General features: G+C 39.0%; 1 protein-coding gene across 3 annotated transcripts in view; it reads left to right on the forward strand.

The window, feature by feature from the left end:
* dph6 (diphthamine biosynthesis 6) overlaps window positions 1-18,830 on the forward strand; it is an 87,192-nt gene that overhangs the window by 37,624 nt on the left and 30,738 nt on the right. For all 3 annotated transcript variants that reach the window (XM_028438902.1, XM_028438904.1, XM_028438903.1), the window contains exons 6-12: window positions 1,859-1,920; window positions 3,033-3,127; window positions 3,261-3,354; window positions 5,502-5,652; window positions 6,993-7,118; window positions 8,050-8,179; window positions 8,303-8,477. In XM_028438902.1, the coding sequence (XP_028294703.1) occupies window positions 1,859-1,920; window positions 3,033-3,127; window positions 3,261-3,354; window positions 5,502-5,652; window positions 6,993-7,118; window positions 8,050-8,179; window positions 8,303-8,477 (833 nt within the window). The remainder of the gene's footprint in view (window positions 1-1,858; window positions 1,921-3,032; window positions 3,128-3,260; window positions 3,355-5,501; window positions 5,653-6,992; window positions 7,119-8,049; window positions 8,180-8,302; window positions 8,478-18,830) is intronic.

The raw sequence follows: 18,830 nt of genomic DNA on the forward strand, positions 1-18,830 counted from the left end.
TATTATATTTTTTTTATATATGTATATATATATATATATATATATATATATATATATATATACGTATTTTAACCTTTATTTAACCAGGAAAGTCTTTTCCACTGCAGGAGACATTGTAACTGCACAAAAAAGTGCTGAAACCTGGGCATGTTGACCAGCTTGTGTTTTTTCAATAAAATCTAAAAAGAAAGTACTAACTTTCGGCATTTATTTGTTGTTCTAGGAATATACCTCAGTTAAGTTGCACTAAAGTCAAAGTTGGTTTAAAAGCCACACTCACATTGTATGTTTTTTTTTTTCTTTTAAGTTGTTGGCACATGGCATGTTAAAGCCAATGTTTTCAGTATAAAATATGCCAATAAAATATATTATATACATAATGTTCTCATGAAGGTGTACACATTTACAGATTAGTTGTTTCTTAAGTCATATATAAAAAAAAATTGTATTGGGATACAAATCGTATCGCCAGATGCCTGGCAAATAATTCTGTCCCCTGCATTGGACAGAAATAAATAGGCTGGGACTCAGGAGGTTTTACATAAGGCAAGGAAAGGCAATTGTATTTGTATAGCGCATTTCATACACAAGGCAACTCAATGTGCTTTACATGATAAAAAAAGGGCAACAGAAAATTTTCAACAGCTTAAAATCTATAAGAACATTAAAGTCGGCAAAAAAAAAAGCAATTTCTTTAGAGAAATTATCAAAGGGGATAATGTACAATGAGAAAATGTTCAATATTCTTAATTTTTCAGACCTAATTAGGGGTCGGATGGGTGAGTTAAAGATTTTATTTTCATGTAGTTCTTTTCAGGTGATAAACGTAGGCTGTTTTTTGCCAGTGTTTTTTAAACTTGGGTTAGGAGATCAGAGATTGTACTATCCACAGTCTCTGCCTCGTCCTTAAAATACTACAATTATGGTTTATTGTACCTTTAGCACATTTGTGCTCTTTTTTAATTAAGTGCGGACTCTGAAACACATGCATGGACATTGCAATATCTACAGGTCTTGTTAACAACACAGCTAGAACAAAACGCTAATATCTAAATCCATCTCCTCTATCAAGTGTTGCAAAGCTTAAATTGGGATGCAGTGATTATACATTTTAAGGAGAGAAATGTAGCTTAACTCCTGATTTAGATTTCGTTATGTAGTTTTCACTTGCTTCTACGGGGTTTGAATATTTCCCAAGTGTAATTTTTTCCATGCATGTCCTGTTTGGTTTTATTGTTCTATTCTTTGTAGAAGGCACCTGGCACTTAGGGCTTTGTTGTAGTTAGAATAGTGAAGACTGCAATGGGAAAACGTATTCTTTGCCTGGGGATGGAGAACCAGTGAGCCTGGATTTTAAGGCTGCACCACCCTTCACCAGCCCTTGTTCTTTTCTCTTCCATGCCTTTGAGTCACTTCCATGCCCCATTTCAGGGGAAGGGGAGGGATAAGACAAATAAACAACATCTCTTTCCAGAGCTTATGCTCACAAAGGGAAGTAAACGCAAGCGGCGTGGCAGCCAGTGAAAGGGTGTATGAGGAGTGGGCGCCTCTGACCAGCAATTGAAAACTGTTGCCCTTACCAGCAGAGTTCTGTGTACACTAGCTGAAAAGTCAAACAAATAGATCCAGGGTGTAGGTTTACGTGAATGTTTGTAGGACTGCCCGTAAACCTCCCAGCCTGTCATCTTCAATCACTGCTCTCTGTTGCTGATCAGACCTTTCCCTCCCTCGCTTTCTGTCTCAAACTTTATATATTTGCCTGTGTGCACTAATGTTTGTGTGCATATTTTGTTTGTTTTTTTCTCTTGTTCGACATTGTGCATAACGGTTTGTCCTTTTCTTTTCATGTGTGGGCCAGGTTTGGATCCAGAGAAGCACTTGGGAAAGTCTTTGGCTGACGTGGAGGTGTATTTGAAACAGGTCATTGATTTATAGATGCTGTGCCACTTTACGAAAACTTTGTTCAAGTTAAATATTAAAAAGAAAAATAAGGTTTTAATTAAAGATAATGAAGAAATTACTTTTAACTTTTTACTTGAAGTTTTTACATAAGGCTGACATTACAGTGTCATTTGCTAAATTATGACATCATTTGCTAAATTATGACACCTTTGGAGCTATGTTGGCATTTTGTGCATTAGGTGGAGGGATCTAGTGGGGTCATGGTTAGGGTTAAGATTAGGGGTTTGAGTAATGAAGGGTTTAGGTTAGAGTAACGAATAACACTTAAAGGTGCAGTCCGTGATGGTCAGATCCCTCTCTCCCCCTCCCTCACCGCTGCTCTCTTGCCCTGCCTCCAAACTTTCCAAAGTCCTTCCTTCAGAGGAGCTAACAAGCTAACATTTGCCAAACAGCAACATCACAGTAATATAATTTGCTCTGTTAAAAGCATATTACTGCAGCGCTTCTCTCTCTCCATGTGCACACACCTCAGCAGCAGCAGCAACATATTGTCACTTACAGCAGCCCAAATGCAGGCTGCTGCGTGCACACAAACAACAAACGAACTACAGAGTTCTAGTGTAACAATTACAAACAGTAATTACCTTTCAAGCAGAAAAGTCACAAATTCCATGCTCTACTCCTCCAGACCATACACTGTAAAAAAGTCCGGCGCTACAGCCCTGGAAAAGGGGTGGGGCCTGTGAGCAACAGCTGTCAGACAGTCCATCAAACACAATCCTGGCTCTGATTGGTTCCTTTTGCTTGGTCGCGGTGCATTCTAGCAATCTGCCAAAGGCTGCAGGAGCAGCAGGGGGGACTCAATGAGTCTGTTTATTCCACACAAACTACTAGTTTGATGTAAAGCTGTCCTTACATAGTGACTGATTTAGCAAATATGACAAATAGTCGCTTTTATTAGAGTTGCAGACTGCACCTTTAAGGACAGCCTTCATGACACCTTATTGATGCTAATGACAAGTGTCATGTCATAATAATTAAAAGCGTAATGTCAGCTTTAATGTATTATAACTTCAAGTATATATGCAATGTATTGTATGTAAATCATCTAATGTGTTGTCATTAAGTAGCTCTCTCAGAAATACGGTGTCCATATTTGTGGAGAAGGAGGTGAATATGAAACCTTCACTGTTGATTGTCCACTCTTCAAGAAGAAGATAGTTATGTGAGTATAATGACCTTTTAGTCTTAGTAAATGCACATTTTTTCCCGTTTTTTATTAATACACGATTGTGTTTGATAAAATGAGTATTTTCGGTATTAAATGTCCACTTGGTGGTTTATTACCTGTTATGCAGTGATGCAGCAGAGACGGTGATCCACTCCGCAGATGCCTTTGCTCCAGTCGGCTACCTTCGCTTCACGAACATGCACACAGAAGACAAGGAAGGCGTAAGTTGTGATGGTAACATATTTAACAAAACAACACAAGGGTTTGCTTGATTACTTTATCTGCAGGAGTTTGTCCAGTTTTCAGGGTGGTGATTGCTCGAAAATGTTCTTCGCTAAAAACGAGCAAAAGAACTGAAGCCTTTGGTCTAATAACTTTGTTTAGGAGAAATTAAATCCGTCACTGCAGGGCAGGGTTCAGAAACAACCAGAGGGCCTCTCTCTCTCTCTCTCTCTCTCTCTCTCTCTGTCCTCCTCCTCCTTCCTCTCTTCTACACTGTTTCATCTTCTTGCTCTCGGTCTTTCCCTCAGTCTCTCGCTTCCTCTCTCCTCCAGCCCCACATGGCCTACTTTGACGTTTGCAATATTCACTGCAGCCTGGAACTAGGCCCAGCTTAATAAACATGTCTACTCACATTAGGGCGCTTTGCATTCAGGTAACAGGCTCAGCAGAGGCATGGAAGGGTTGCAGGGAGGCACTGGGAATCAGGTTTGGGGAGTTTTAACAGACTGTTATAGAGGCATGCATTTTGATTGATCTTTAGGAATCAATCTCTCAGTTATCATTACACGTGTCTACTTTATTAAGATTAATCACTGAAACGTATTGTAGCTGTGAGTTCGCAGTGCAAGGGTTCAACTAAAGCATGGGTATTCAGGGGCCAAATACGGAGCAGTTTGATCTCAAGTGGGCCACAGGCTTAATGTGGGAAAAGAAGTTATTCCAACATTATTGTGCCCGAGTTTGCACTATACATAAAATACTAAACATGTAAGAAACTGACTTCAACCAAGCATAAGTTTCTATTATATTATCTCAGAATTTGAGGAAAATTTATGGATTTTGTCAGAATTTTGAGTTCTTTCAACAGTTTAACATTAAAAATGACTTCAATCGTGTGATATAATAAACTGTGAGCCCCTGCAAATATTGTTGAGTTTCATTTGCACAATGATTCATGTTTTCGCTGTCATTTTTAGTTTCTCCTGTGGGCCCAATTGGATGCTCCAAAGGGCCAGATTTGGCCCCCGGGCCTTGAGTTTGACACGGTGAACTAAAGGATATTTGCATGTGTTCTCTTTAGCACATCACACTATAATCTACACATGTGCTTTTGTTTTCACGTACCTTCCTATTTGTAGCTTGTTGTAGCTCTTCGTGTAGAAAGGGGGATGGGACCGTTACGGACAGAAAACATACCCCCATCCCACAACCTCGGTGACTCCTTGACCTCACTCCCTACAGCTATATATTTTTTTACTCCCCACATCGCCGCTTTCTCCCCCATCACACACATACACACACACTTTTCTCCACAGCCCCTCTAGTCCCCCCATAGGTGGCTAGGGGAAGAACAGGGAGCACCAGGGTCCTCACGAGAAGGAAGCGGGGTGTGGGGTGGGAGTGGGCAACCAGGGAAAAACCAGCCCGAGTTGAGCCTTCTGAAGCTCTTCTCGTCAGGATGACAGATCTGCGGTGACACCAGCACTAGAGGAAACTGCACCGAGCTCAGGGGGTGGGGATGGACCACCATAATTTGCCCTCCACTAATGCTAGTCAAGCTTTTTTTTTCATGCTGGCCAGGAGAGAGGGACTGGAGTATAATTAATTTGATTATCATTTGGCGTAATGCAGTTGACAGGAGATGAGGGGGATGAATGAGTGTTGGGACGAGTGTGGGGAAATATGAAATATGTATTTAAATGTGTGACACCCCAGCAGTGTTTGGCAGGTAATACGCATGCCTCAGAGAATGGTAATGATTTGTTATTTAAAGCAGGGACAAAGTGAGGAGGCAAAGTAAGAGTAAACAAATAAAGAAGAAGAAAAGAAAAAAAAAAAAAAGCCGGTGGTGAATTCCAGAACGTGTCTCACACATTCAGTCATAAGATTTGACTGACAACTGGCATGATTGAATCTATGGTATCAGACCACGAATATGTTAGCATGTTGTTTCATATTCATTCACCTTGAAGTGAGTGTGTGCGTGCATGGCTCCTTGTCATGAGAGACTGACACACACAGCCCACTCAGTGGGGCATTTGAAAAGGTTGGCTAATTATACGGCGTTTTGTCTGTCTTTGCAAAACGCTCCACGCACTTTGGTGGGTATTTGGCCTGATGTATTCCCTGTGGTGCTTTATTGCAGGATGTGATGGCGGGAGCTTTGCCCCATGGTAGTTGTCCTTGCCAGATTGCCATTGACAAGATGACTGAGGAGGTGGAATATGCTGATCAAGCTGAAGACAACCAGCACAAATTTACATCAAATTGTGACCTTAGTTGTCAGATGGGGCACGGTGAGATTTATTTATTGTACGACGTACACACACTGACATGCATGCATGAGCGTGTATTTATGTCTGTCTGTGTCAGATGATATCTTTGTGTGGTGTGGGCTCTCTGGATCTGTGTCATGCGGCCGGCATCAGGATTGGAGTGTTTTTGAATGATTGTGTGACACAAGCTGTCATTTTGTCCTCAATTTTTTTAACACACACTGAATTAATGACTCATCAAAGAATCTACTGTCCAAACTAAAGCATTCTGAAATGCGGATACATAATGTTTATACATGAGGAAAGGGTGTGACGCTCAGAGTAGATGTTTACCTGAAGTAGCAATGGCTATAATTTGCCATGCAAAGTCATATTCGTTAACATCAGTATCGGTTTTTTCACCATTATCAAAAAAATTGATAATTAAAGTTGCTGTTGTTTAAGACATGTTAAAAAATTAATTTGGGCCTTTTTTTATAAGTGAAGTTGAATTATTTTTTCTCACTTTGCATGGACAGTGTTTTATGTGTAATACATTCAGTGGAGCATCATTATTAAAGGTAGGCTTAATGTGTTCATACAATGTATAATGTTAGGGCTGTCCAACTATTTAACTTCCAATCCAATACTGTAATTGCAGGCTTGAGCATTGGCCAATATTGTTATCGGTTTGATACATTATCAGCTCAAATCATGTACTGAACATACTTTAATTACTTATTTTGTAGTGTGGAATGTTAAAAAAAAAGGTTTAATCAAGTGATATTACTCAAACAGAGAACAATAGTCAACAACAGAAGGTAGGAAAAAAATTGACCCATTATGATTAACTAATGGGTTAAATACATTTTACTCTTAAACATACGAATAATCTACAATTAATTAAATTCATTTAAAAAATGATTTCGAATACCCAGTAAATCCAATAAAAACAAGTTATGTAACAGAGTGCTTATATCAGAGCTTTTAGATGCAATCCAATACTCTTGTACTTTGTTTAAATTAAATTACTTTTTATGCGTGATTATTTTATTACTGTGCATTTGATGTTTTGCCCTTTACTGTTTGTTTTCTCTTTCTGTTTCTTACTCATTCGTTTGTCTATATCAGAGTGATGTCCCCTATCAATATGGAATCAGGACACCGTTATAAAATGTGACCTTAAATGAGGTTGTGGGGGAGGAGGCCTTTGTATATGTTGGTATCTGTTAATATCTGAAATTGGAAATCAGGTGTTGGACAATATCGGCATATTGAATTTGGCCAAAATGGTTATGTCGAAATACTCTAGGTAAAAGTTTTAGTTAAATCGAACTCAGGTGGTGTGCAAATCCAAACTATCACATTGTGTTTTCCTACAGCCCGTCCACCATTCTGCTCATCCCGGAGCTCCAAAGGTTATCAGTGGATTTCAGGTATCAATGGCCTCCAGAGCCAAGACCATGGAATCCAGGGCCAGACAATGGCAGCTTTCACGCAACTCCAAAGTAAGAGATCATTTGAAAAGAAAGCTATAAAACAGAAGGTTGTTTGTCGCAAACGAAATGTGGAATCTAAAGGATGAAATGAGATGATTATGGATAAATTACCTTGACTAAATTGCACAAAAAAAATGATCATTTTGATATAACACTGACTGGATACACTTTTCAAAGTAGGGATGAGTCTAAGTCTTTTATGGGCTTATTTTCCACTTTAAAGACAAGGGAAATAAAACACAAGGGAAAGTTGTTCCTCAGGCAGTGACTTACTTCTTGTTAACTAGTAGCGCACTGGAAAAAGTATTGGTACCAAGATTTCAGGCTGAAGTTGTTTCTTATTCAAAAGTACTCGTCAAGCTGGGCACCAAACTGGGACAACTTAAAGTGCACCTACACACTCGCATACACACACTGGAGATTTGCTGGCTCTCTTTGCTCTGCAGAAGTTTCAAAGTGCTGGTTTTTTACAGCGTATCTCAGCTTTTCTTTGGGTTTCTCCTTTTTGATGGTGATAAAGGAGCGAAAGATGAAAAGCATATTTAATGTTTATCGTTGTGCTTGGCTCAACAGCCCTCACAGTGCCGAGACAATATTAAACAAGTAAATATTTAATGAACAACCTCTTTGTATGAGGGTGAAGCAGTTGAAGATGCCAATGTTGGCGAAGGAAAAACAAAGTTGAAGCTTTATCAGATGATCGTAGGGAGAAAGGTTTTGCTTTAAGCTCTCATGTGTGTTCGCATCCAAAGTCTACAATGTGTGCACTTATTGTGTAATATCACCTTGAAGAGGAAGCCAGCATTACCATAACAAAGCAAGAGATCACAAGCAAACATTGAATACAAAGTTACCTCATAGATATGTGTAGGCGTGATGTATGTCAGTATTATCAGGTGAGTCGATGATTTCTAAAATAAATTACCTTGCCTTTGTCCAGGTGAGTTGAAAAACAGATCCTGGAAGATGAGCAACATTATCTTGGTTCACCTGTACATAAGGGATATGGAGGACTTTGTTTCTCTCAATACAGTCTACAAGAAATACTTCAACTCAAACCCACCTGCAAGGTAAAGGTGTAACCTTTCTTTAGGTTTTATCCATTTTCATGCGATACGAGAATTTGTGTAACCCTAATCCCTGCTTTTGCTATAGAATTTTACAGCTTTTACACCTCATTTCTCTTCCTGCAGAGTGTGTGTTCAGGCGCCTCTACCTGCTGGTCAGCTGTTGCTGATGGACTGTCTGCTCCACAGCTGGACCAAACCCCCAGAGGAGGGCTGCTATCACCAGAAAGAAGCTCTACATGTCCAGAGCCTGTCCCACTGGGCCCCTGCCAACATTGGCCCCTACAGCCAGGCCCTCAGGGTGAGTCCCAAAGGCCCCTAAATGGAAACATGTTATTGCTAGTTGGCAGAATTGCCAAGTAGTTGGACTCTGACAGCGAACAGAACAGTGTTTGCTTAAGTTTTATTTACAGCAGTGGATTGTACAATTAAAGTGCTCACAGATTTGTCAAAATATACTAATGTGAAATGTTTGTTACAAAATCAGACATGATGGACGGAAATAAATAATTTATTACAATTACGTTTTTAAATTGTCAGACGCTTTTATCCAAAGCGATGTAAAACACGAGCAGTTAGGGTTACGCCCCCTGGCTACTTGTCCATGGTTTTGTCTCCACCAAATATGACTGTCAAGCTTGGGAGACTTTTAGTTCAGCCAAGGATGAAACTGAAGGTCTTCCAATCTCGGTCGCTGACTGGGGTCGATGGATAGGCACTGTTTCAAAAAGTCTTTGCCATCATGAGACAAATGGTTAACTGGGAGGTTTGGGTTTTCAATGTAGTCTTTGAGCTTGAACACTCCTTCACAGTAATAGCTCCACAGGACTTATTTACCACACTGTGGTCTGCTCTGCCTGGTAGGAAGAATGAAGGAATAACTCTGGTGGTGTGTAGCCGTCAGTACCAGCATGTGTCTTGTAGGGCTTTTCTGTGACCCAATCTCCACAGCCAGAGTCCATGGTCTTCACTGAGGGGTCTTCTCCATCCACGGAAACTAGGATGTTTCCTCCCTTAATATCTCTGTGAAAGACCCTGTTTTTATGCATTCTCACACTCACATCTATCAGTTGTTTAAAGATGATTTTGCCTCGTGCTCCGTGATCTGTCCATCTTTGAATTCATAAAAAATATTCTTGTCCATTTTGCAACACGATCGCTCCGTAATAATTAACACCTCACTCTCAAGTTCAAACACGTCCACCAAGCTGATGACGCCGGAGTTTGACACACTGCCCTGGCACAGGTGACCGGCCGCCTGGGCCATAAGGACCACCTTGGATATCTCCAACGAATATTGATCCTGGAATTCTACCATCGTGTAGTTGACTTTGTCCCGTGGAATATGTTTAATGGCAACATTTTTCTCATCTGCTATGCGTGTTCTAGCGAAGACTGATCCAAAACCATCTTCACCGAGCTTACCATATTCTAAATATTTTGGAAGTCCTCTCTGCTTCTGTTGGCCATGACTAGGTTGTCTACCGGTGTAGTTCTCATTTCAGACGAGTATGGTAAATGAAACTCAGCGAGAGCATTGAGAGATCAAGACTTGGGGCTCATGACTGGATTTGCCAAAAAAAATGTGGGCCAGCTTTGTCTGCTGCTTCTGAATTCATGGGTTCATTTGTGGATTTGGGAGTGAGCCCAAAATCATTTATAAGAAAAGAGCCGCTGATCAATTATGCTGTTTTTATTGTAAAAAAATAAACAAAACACAGTGGTGGTGGTTTTAATAGAAGCCTTTTGTTTCACAGTCTGTCTGTTTGACCATTCAGGCTTAATGTTATTAGCGTAGAGAGCATTGTTTTGATCTTCCTCCCCATCAAAAGTTCTGCTGGGTTCACACCAGTGGTGGTACAGCGATTGGATCTGTAGCATATGGGTGCTATTATTGGATCCTTTTGCGATGGGATTCTCTTTGCGGTCTGTACTGCTCTCTCTTCGTGACCATTACCTTGCGGATGGTGAAGGCTAGGGTTGGGCACCGAGATGCCGGTTCCGGAACATCCGAAGATGTTTGGATTTCAATTTGTTTTTTCGCTTCCTAAATGCCCGCACTTGTTTGTTTCCGTGGCTTGCTCGGTTTGTTTACGCGGGGTTTGTATAAGGTGTGTTCAGAATGCGACTGCAGTCTGTGTGTGTGTGGTGTGTATGTGTGTGTGAGTGTGTGTACTTGTGTGCGTGTCTGGCTGCGAAGCCACTGACCATGGGCTGACAGGGGAGAGAGAGAGAGAGATAGAGCGCGGATCACTTTTTTTCCGGTCGTATCATTAACAGAACATTCTACAGTTTAAATGATATTCAAGAAGTTAACCACATTAATTTAGCCCCACTAATTGAGGAAGTGTAGGACAGTCCTCTGCTGCTGCCGTCTCACTGTAGCGAGGGAGGGGCTGCTGCCTCGGAATTACGGACAGTGACGGCCAGTTGTTGTCTTTTTTTTTTTTTTTTAATTGACACGTGCACTCCATACAACTATTACAATATAAACGATTCACACATTTACCCATTTATATAAAACATATAAATTATTTACAGTCATATACAATTTACATATGTACATAAAGAAAAAAATACTTGGGGTTTCCACTGCTCACCACTTTGTTTATTTATTTTTTTTTGAATGGTGAGAGGAAACCGCAGTCCCCAGGGAAAACATGCAAACTCGACGCACCCGTGACCTTCTTGCCTTCAAATTATTTTAAATTTAGCCCAAAGATTATTGTGTTTGATCATATTAGTGATGCTGCACCATTGACAAGCTATAGTGTATGACATCAAAGAATATTAAACACGATTAAGGTCCAATGTCATGATATTTTTCACTCATCTCCATTTGTTCTAAGAACACCAAAAGCATCGTATTTGAGGTTTATTTTCCCAAACTCACCGGTTTTCCAGAGTTTTAGCCTCTGAAAAGTCACTTTCTGAGCAACTCTACACAAACAGGCTGATTTGCGGCCTACTTATACATATTCATGAGTGGGCGTGTCTATAGACAGGACAGTGACTTCCTCCTCCCCGCACGGCCCGTCCTCCTCCCACCCACTCCGTAGCCAAGCTCATGCTGCTTTATAAACACAAGACAGAGTGTGGGGGCGGGGCGTTCACCGGTACATACATAGACTGTAGAAAATACATACATAGCACTGCGCGAAGGATGCTGAAATGCTCACCTTTGTGGGCGTGTCCATTTACATGTCAATCATGGCAGAGAGCTTCCTGGAGGTGTGGCTTCTCCAGCTCAGTGCCGCGTCAAATTTGTCATCAAAGTAGGAACGCGTCATCAAATTGGAGCGAGGTGTTTGGGCTCACCCTGCAGTAAGAAATGAGCAAATCACCCTCTAACTAACGATTGAGGGAATCAATGAAAAAACATTTGACCATTTGTATGAAGCCCTAATTGAACTTTTATGATGTTTAAAGCAGAGAAAAGTTGATTTGGTGTAACATGGGCCCTTTAAGATGAATGATTAATGCAATAGTCTTGCTGCTATGAGCTGAGAAATATTTCGGATTCCAAGTAGCTTTGGTTTACACTTCTCTGCTGATATTTGGAAGTATAAGTAGCGTTGAATGGGAATGTTGTGCCGTATGATAGTTTTCATCTCTGTTTTGTGTTCTTGTGTAAATATACACCCCTTTTCCTGGTGAGCATTTGCTCTATGTTTGCACTTGTTTGCAAAGCAGCAAGTCGACTTACATTCATATTGTTTCAAATTGAGAAAGAATGTCTAATTCAAAGGCAGAGCAGAGGAAGTGTGGGCCACGGTTGCACGGTTGGCTTGGCGTTGTGTTTACCCAACGAGCATTATACAGGATTACGCTTGTCAAGGTACTGTCAACAAGGATAGTGTTCATCTCCTCCACACCGGCCTTGATCCTGCAGCCAGATCCGTCTGAGTGAGAACATGTGCGGATTAGCTGTGCGTCCAGAGCTTGACTGACTCAGTTTAGATTCCTGAGATGGACCTAGAGAGTTAAGTTTGCTTTTAATGTGCCAGCCATGTTTGATTTCCTCAATGGAGTCTCATTCAGACATAAAATTGGAGTAAGCTGTAGACGTGTGGTCGCGTAGCTCAAAAACCATCTAATCGTCAACTCTTCTAATGATCATTCATCCTCACAACAATCAGTGGCAACAATGAGAAGTGCTGACTCGGATTACTGCTGCACTACCACAACATGCTCTCTGTGTTTTTACCTCCGTAATGACTTCATTTGATCAAAAGGCTTTTAGCAACTCATCATCTAAAACAATTAGAGTTTTGCATAGCCCCCTCACTGTGATTAAACATGCAGCCCCACCCCTTTACTCACCACTGTAGCACGACGTTGTAACAAATATTTTGCTTTCTGACTGTGTACTGTGTAATACCATGGCAACAGAATAATAACAGATGATAGTGACCTGTTAAACATATTTATTCACATTATTAATTTTTATAAAATGAATAAAGAAGTTTAACAGTGTGAACACTCCAATGACGGGGTCGTGAAGCAACTTCTCTCAAGCCAATTCACCATACTGCAATACAATCCAGTGCATGCTGTAAAATAGCAAAAACCTCTACTTACGACTGGGCGGTATGACCAAAAATGTATATCACGGTATTTTTCAAAATTCTAACGGTATATGGTATATGACGGTATTTTTTTTTTCATGCATAATCAGGTATTCACAGCATTTTCCTGGTTGAGAGAGGAATTCCAGCAGTAGATTGACTTAGGATGGTCTATTTTACTGTCATGATGAGTGAATATTGTAGAATAATTTCACACTAGTAGTAATACAAGCTTGCAACAGCAGCCCAATGGCTCTAGCTTTAGCATTAGCTTGATTTTTACCTTTAAATGCTGCATACTAGGGGTGGGAACCTCTGGGTGCCTCACGATACGAAACACGGTACAAAGCTCACGATAACGATTATCTCACGATATGTTGATACTGCAATTATCGATCTATTGGTCAGAAATCAATCTGCAATAATCTATGACATAACACCAAACAAAAAAAGATTAAAAGATCATAAAAAACATTTTTTCTGTTCATGACACTTTGATATAAAGATCGTACATGTAAAAATTTACCTTTAGCTCAAAAAATGTTTAAAAAAAAAAAACTCTGCACTAAATAACACCAAATGATTCGTTGTTTTTGTTAAAGAAGTCTTTGAATAATTTTACTATATTACTATAACAGCAGGGAGCAAATGTAAAGCCTTAATGTTCAAGTTGTGAAAATAAATGCCTTTGTAATGTTCATGGAAAAATATGCTTTGTGCTAAAGGAATAAATTGGACTATCATTTACGTGAGTCAGCAGGATCAACAGGAGTTCCAATCTGCAGGATTATTTCCACTTTTTTTAAATGAATGCCCCCCTGTTCAGCTGCATTCCCTTCGGAGCTGCATTGATAGATTCAAACACAATAGTCGAACCAGGAGTGAATAGAGGGACTATCAGTTGAGCGGTTGTTAAACATCTCCTCTTTCCTGTTAAGGCAAGTGGCTCACCCCTGGGATATTTGCAGGGAAATTATACTCACTGATCAGATTCTGTGCAGTGTGTTTGGGGAGCTGACTGCGCTAGCCTTGCATTGCCGCTGTGCACTAACCATTGGTTCCCTCCCCTAATTGTGAGTGACAGTCAATATTGTGGATGATTGTCTTGCATGGGCCAGAGATGGGATTTGCATTGGATTTTAAATTTCCAAAGTCGACCACGAGGCTCCAGCAGGGAAGCGTCTCTGCTGTAGCCAGTTATCATATTTAGAGGTGGGTGATGAAATTATAATAATGTTATTGAATGAAATGTCTTAAAAATGGGCTGAACTTTGGTTGGCCATTTGGAGGATAAGGTAAAAGGTCAGGATGAGACATGTGTAGAAGGGGCCACACATGTTGAACCAGAAAGGGAGTTTGTTGTTGTTTTCCATTAGTGGACTGTGTTTCAAAAGGCAAATATTGAGCATATGACTACAGAAAGTGATCATCCATCCATCCATCCATCCATCCATCCATCCGCCCGCATTATCCAACTTACCCATTTTTAACTTGGAAGTAAACCAAGGTTTCCAGTAAAAGTTCATGGATATTCAAGGAGAACATACAAATTTAGACTAAAGTAGGGAATAAAACTAGATTGTACCATTTAATACTTTATAGGGATGTCCCGATACAACTTTTTCATTTCCGATATTGCAACCTTGCATATTGGCCGATACCGATATTGATCCAATATCAGCATGAATCATACATACTTTTTTTAATTATTATTATTTTTTTAATTAAAAATAATCATTACTTACTTTGTTGTGTGGAATGTTAGAAAAGGCTTGATCAAGTGATGTTACTCAAACAGAAACAATAGTCAGCAACAGTAGGTGTGAGAAAAACTGACCCATTTATTATTAACCAATTGGTTACATACGTGTTAACCTTCAACATAATATCTACGGTATTCTACAATTGAATAAAATAAAAATAAAATCGGAAAATCTGGAAATTTGATTCCGATATCCGATATTCGTTTTCAGGCTAATATCCTACCGATATCTGATATCGATATCGGATCGGGACACCCTAATAATTTATCATATTTTCCGTCTTCCTCACATTTCCCGTTTTTAATTTCTTGCTTTGTTTCCTTATTCATTGTCTTTTTAATGTTTTTACTATCTGTAAAGCACCTTGTAACCCTGTTTTTGAAAAGTGCTATCTAAATAAAAATGATCATTATTTGTTTTTATTCATATTATTATTATTATTATTTAAAAGGAACATAGCTTCAATAGTTCTGCAATTCATGTTAGAGACCAAATAAATTATGTCTTATTGCTGGTTTGAAAAATACATTTTATTTTATTTAATGGTAAAAGCAAAAAATTAAATAAAAAGATAAATGGTAGGAATTGTAGTAAATGATCTGGTTTTATGTTTTTTTTCCCCTCTAGTACCAAAATGTTTTACTCCTGCAAAAGTGCCGACACATGCAAAATTCATGTCATGCCCACCACATAAAATACATCCCACTCTCTGAATTACTTCTGGAGACTCAATTACCGCAGAAGAGTAATTAGCCAAAAAAACAATGTGCTCGTGCATCTGCGTTCAGGGAGGTATTCATGCAGCACGAACAGATTAATTAGGACATTTAACTTCATTTTTAATACAACAAAATTAATCCCATAAAATATGAGGGATCTCCAAGGAGGTGCTTGTCAGCTTTTGACGCCTCTCCCGTTTGCCATAATCTATTTAAACCTTGCTTTTATCTCACCTCTCCTCTGTCATACTTTATGGATTTTTTCATAAACATAGCCCATACTTCGTAAATGTCTCAATTTTCTAGTCTATTAACATTACTTCAAAGACGTTTGATGAAAGAGGAGGGCATGCGTGAAATAATGCACCAATAATATGGAAACGCTGGAGGCTAGAACAGTAGGGGCGGCTCTCCAGCGTGCACGCTCTGACAACGCAAGGGATGTTATCAAGTTTAATAAAAGAACAAATGATCACTTCCAACTAAGCAGGAGGGGAGATGAGGCTGGGAGGAATAGGTGGGGCCAGGAGGGGAACAGTTGTCGAGTGATTGAGTCGATGAAAAATGAGGTCTTGAAGGCTCGGCAGTTTCAGCAGTCGAACGATTGAAGGCTTTAGTGTTCAGCACATGGAGCCACTTTCTCTAAAGGGTCTTATTTTATTGAAAGAAGAGAAAAAAGCATTATTGGTTCGTTCTCTCCCAGAATGCATAGTTCTGAGTCAGTTTTGAATGACAGTCACGCCTCATCCTCATAGAGCTTTATCCCCAGCGTGCACAGATTGAGATCCCGTCTCAGTTAGGGCTGGGCAAAAAATTGATTTAATCGATTAATCGAATTTGTAGATAAAAATGATTTTTATTATGCAAATTCCAATTAAATTTTTTGGTTTTTCATAATTTTTTTAAAATTTTTTTTTACCGCCACAGTTTTTTTCTGACTTTTTCGTGTTCCGATGCGAGCTAGCCCCCTCTTTTTTTTTTTTTAAATTTGTTCACCTTTTGAGTAGGCTACATGTGTGCCACAGGCATGTAGAGTTTATTATTATTTTTAATTGTAATGTTATACGTTATAAAATATGTAGTTATCTGATTTCTTGATCAGAAAATTGAAGCTACTGTGAAGCGGCTGTTGCACTTTTGCTTAAACCTGGGTTAAAGCTTGAAATTGTCTCATTTACTTTTTATTTTGGTATTGTTCTATGCATTTTAACTCTTGAGGACAATCACAGCAATAAAGTTGCACTTTTGACAACATATCTGATCTTTACAGTCATTTTTAAGTGCATTAAAAAAAAAAATCGAAAATTGAATCAAAACTCGAATTTTTCTTTAAAAAATCAGAGACTTTTTTTTTTGCAAAATCACCCAGCCCTAGTCTCAGTGCAAACCTGAGTCCTGGGTTGGGCTCAATTACATATTTCAGTTAAAATTACATTTTCAATTACTAGGGGTGTAACGATTGACTCAACTACTGATACGACTCGATTCACGATACTGGGTTCACGATACGATTCTCTCACGATTTATTTTACAAAATGAGACTGTAGACAAATGACGACTGAAAGATATTCTTTTTTTTTTGGTTCAAAAATAAAAATATTGACCTAAAAAAAAATATACATATATATATATATATATATATTTTATTATTACTGCGATTAAATTTCACAGTATCGAGGTGAACTGTGACACCTTTGAATTGATTTTTAACTGCCTCACGATTAATCTTTACATCTCTATCAATTGCCCACTTTCAATTACAATCACAATGACTTGCTTTTTTTTCCAATTGCAATTCAGTTTCATTAATTTTTTTAACCTCAGTAATCAAGTTCTCAATTACTAAAGTTCAATTACAATTAATTACAATTACTGAGCCTGAAATAACCTCTGTACGACTACAATAAAACAGTGTGAGACATCGCTCCTTGGACTGTCAGTAAATATGTAAATATCTCTCCTTACCCCTGCTTGTAAATATGTACAGTAAATAATCTGTACCCTTTAAACTTTTTACATTACTATTTTCTATTTAGATTTTACTATTTGTATTTATATATAGCTTCTATTATTTTATTGTTTATTTTATCTTATTGCATAATTTTTTGGGTGTTTTTGGGGTTTTCTGTTGTCTTTTTTTTATAATTGCACTTTATCTAATGTGAGCTGCCATGACTGTGGGATAAATAAAGATACTCTACTCTGAATAACCTAATAAAAGTTAACCTTCCTCTTGTGTTAGCTTTCTGTTAGCATCTCTTATGATAACTGGTCATAAATCAGCTGTAAAATACACTAAAAACAAATATCTATGATATCATTTCTTTCCTAACTATTTGTTACTTGGTTAGGCTTCCTAATCAATGAAAATATAGGTTTTATTGTTTTTGGTGTGGATGTCTGAGCCTTTTTTGTGTCAAAATGCCACTCGATTTAAAAATTTTTTTAAATGGTATAATGTGGGAAAGCTTGATCTGAAACCTCTTATAATAATTAACTGCATATGTGTGGAACTGTAGATAGAACTGTAACATGGTTCCCCAGTTTTGCTTTATAATTAAGTTATAATTGACAATTTTAGTCGAATTTTCATGGTCATCACAATTACAAAGTCAAGTATCTAAACTCAGTTACAATTTAATTGCGATTACGACAGCAACAGATGTTTAAAATCACAATTATAATTACGCCATTATTGTAAATAATTATCAATTACGCGATTACAATTATAATTGACCCCAACCCTGCCTGAGTCCATGTCTCTGACTGTAGTCTTTGTAAATCCCTCCGAACACCAGGTCAACCTTCTTCTCTTGAACCGAACACACGAGATACGCTCTGATCAAAACCAGTAAGACCTGAGCACAGTGGCAAGAGTCGACAATATGCCCCTGCAAGGACGGACACACACACACACACACACATACCCATACCCATGTGCTCTTTGTGATAAGCTCTGACTTTACTTTCTGACTGGGAAAACTAGTTTGGTCATTGGCCACGGTTACATGATGTTTTTTCAGTTAGTTATTCCGAATTAAATCATTCAGAATGAAAGTGTTCTGCTTCGTGTTTACATGGAAATGGTAATTCCCGAACGGAGGTTTACATTAGATAATTCCGCTTTAGGTCTGGGGGTTGGGAAGTTTCTGATTGGACAGGGGGAGAACGTGACGTATCACGTCTAACAGGAAAAACACACAACAAACCTTTTATTGTCGGCTATAACATAGACGACCACACATGAGAACTGTTTTCACCTTTATTACGATTGTAGTTTTGAAGCAGCAGCTCGACAATAACACATGGTTTCAGTTTGGACCGCGGAGCGGAAGAGAGATAGGAACTAATCACCGGTAAATAAAGCCCAGTTAACCTCTGGAAAACACTTACCAGGAATAAATATTTGCTCCCTGGTAAAGATAGTAGCTGGTACAACAACTAGTCAAATGATGGTGATATTACAGCCTGTGCAGCAGTACGGGGACGCATTTACTCCGGTGAAGCCTGTTCCGTTTACCGCGTTTACCGAGGTCCTTGTGTGTTTAACAAATCCGTGTGTGTCCGTGTGAAAGTCTGCATGTTTATGCCTCCGTTCATCCAC

Source organism: Gouania willdenowi, chromosome 22, assembly GCF_900634775.1.
Source record: "Gouania willdenowi chromosome 22, fGouWil2.1, whole genome shotgun sequence".
NCBI lineage: Eukaryota > Metazoa > Chordata > Actinopteri > Blenniiformes > Gobiesocidae > Gouania > Gouania willdenowi.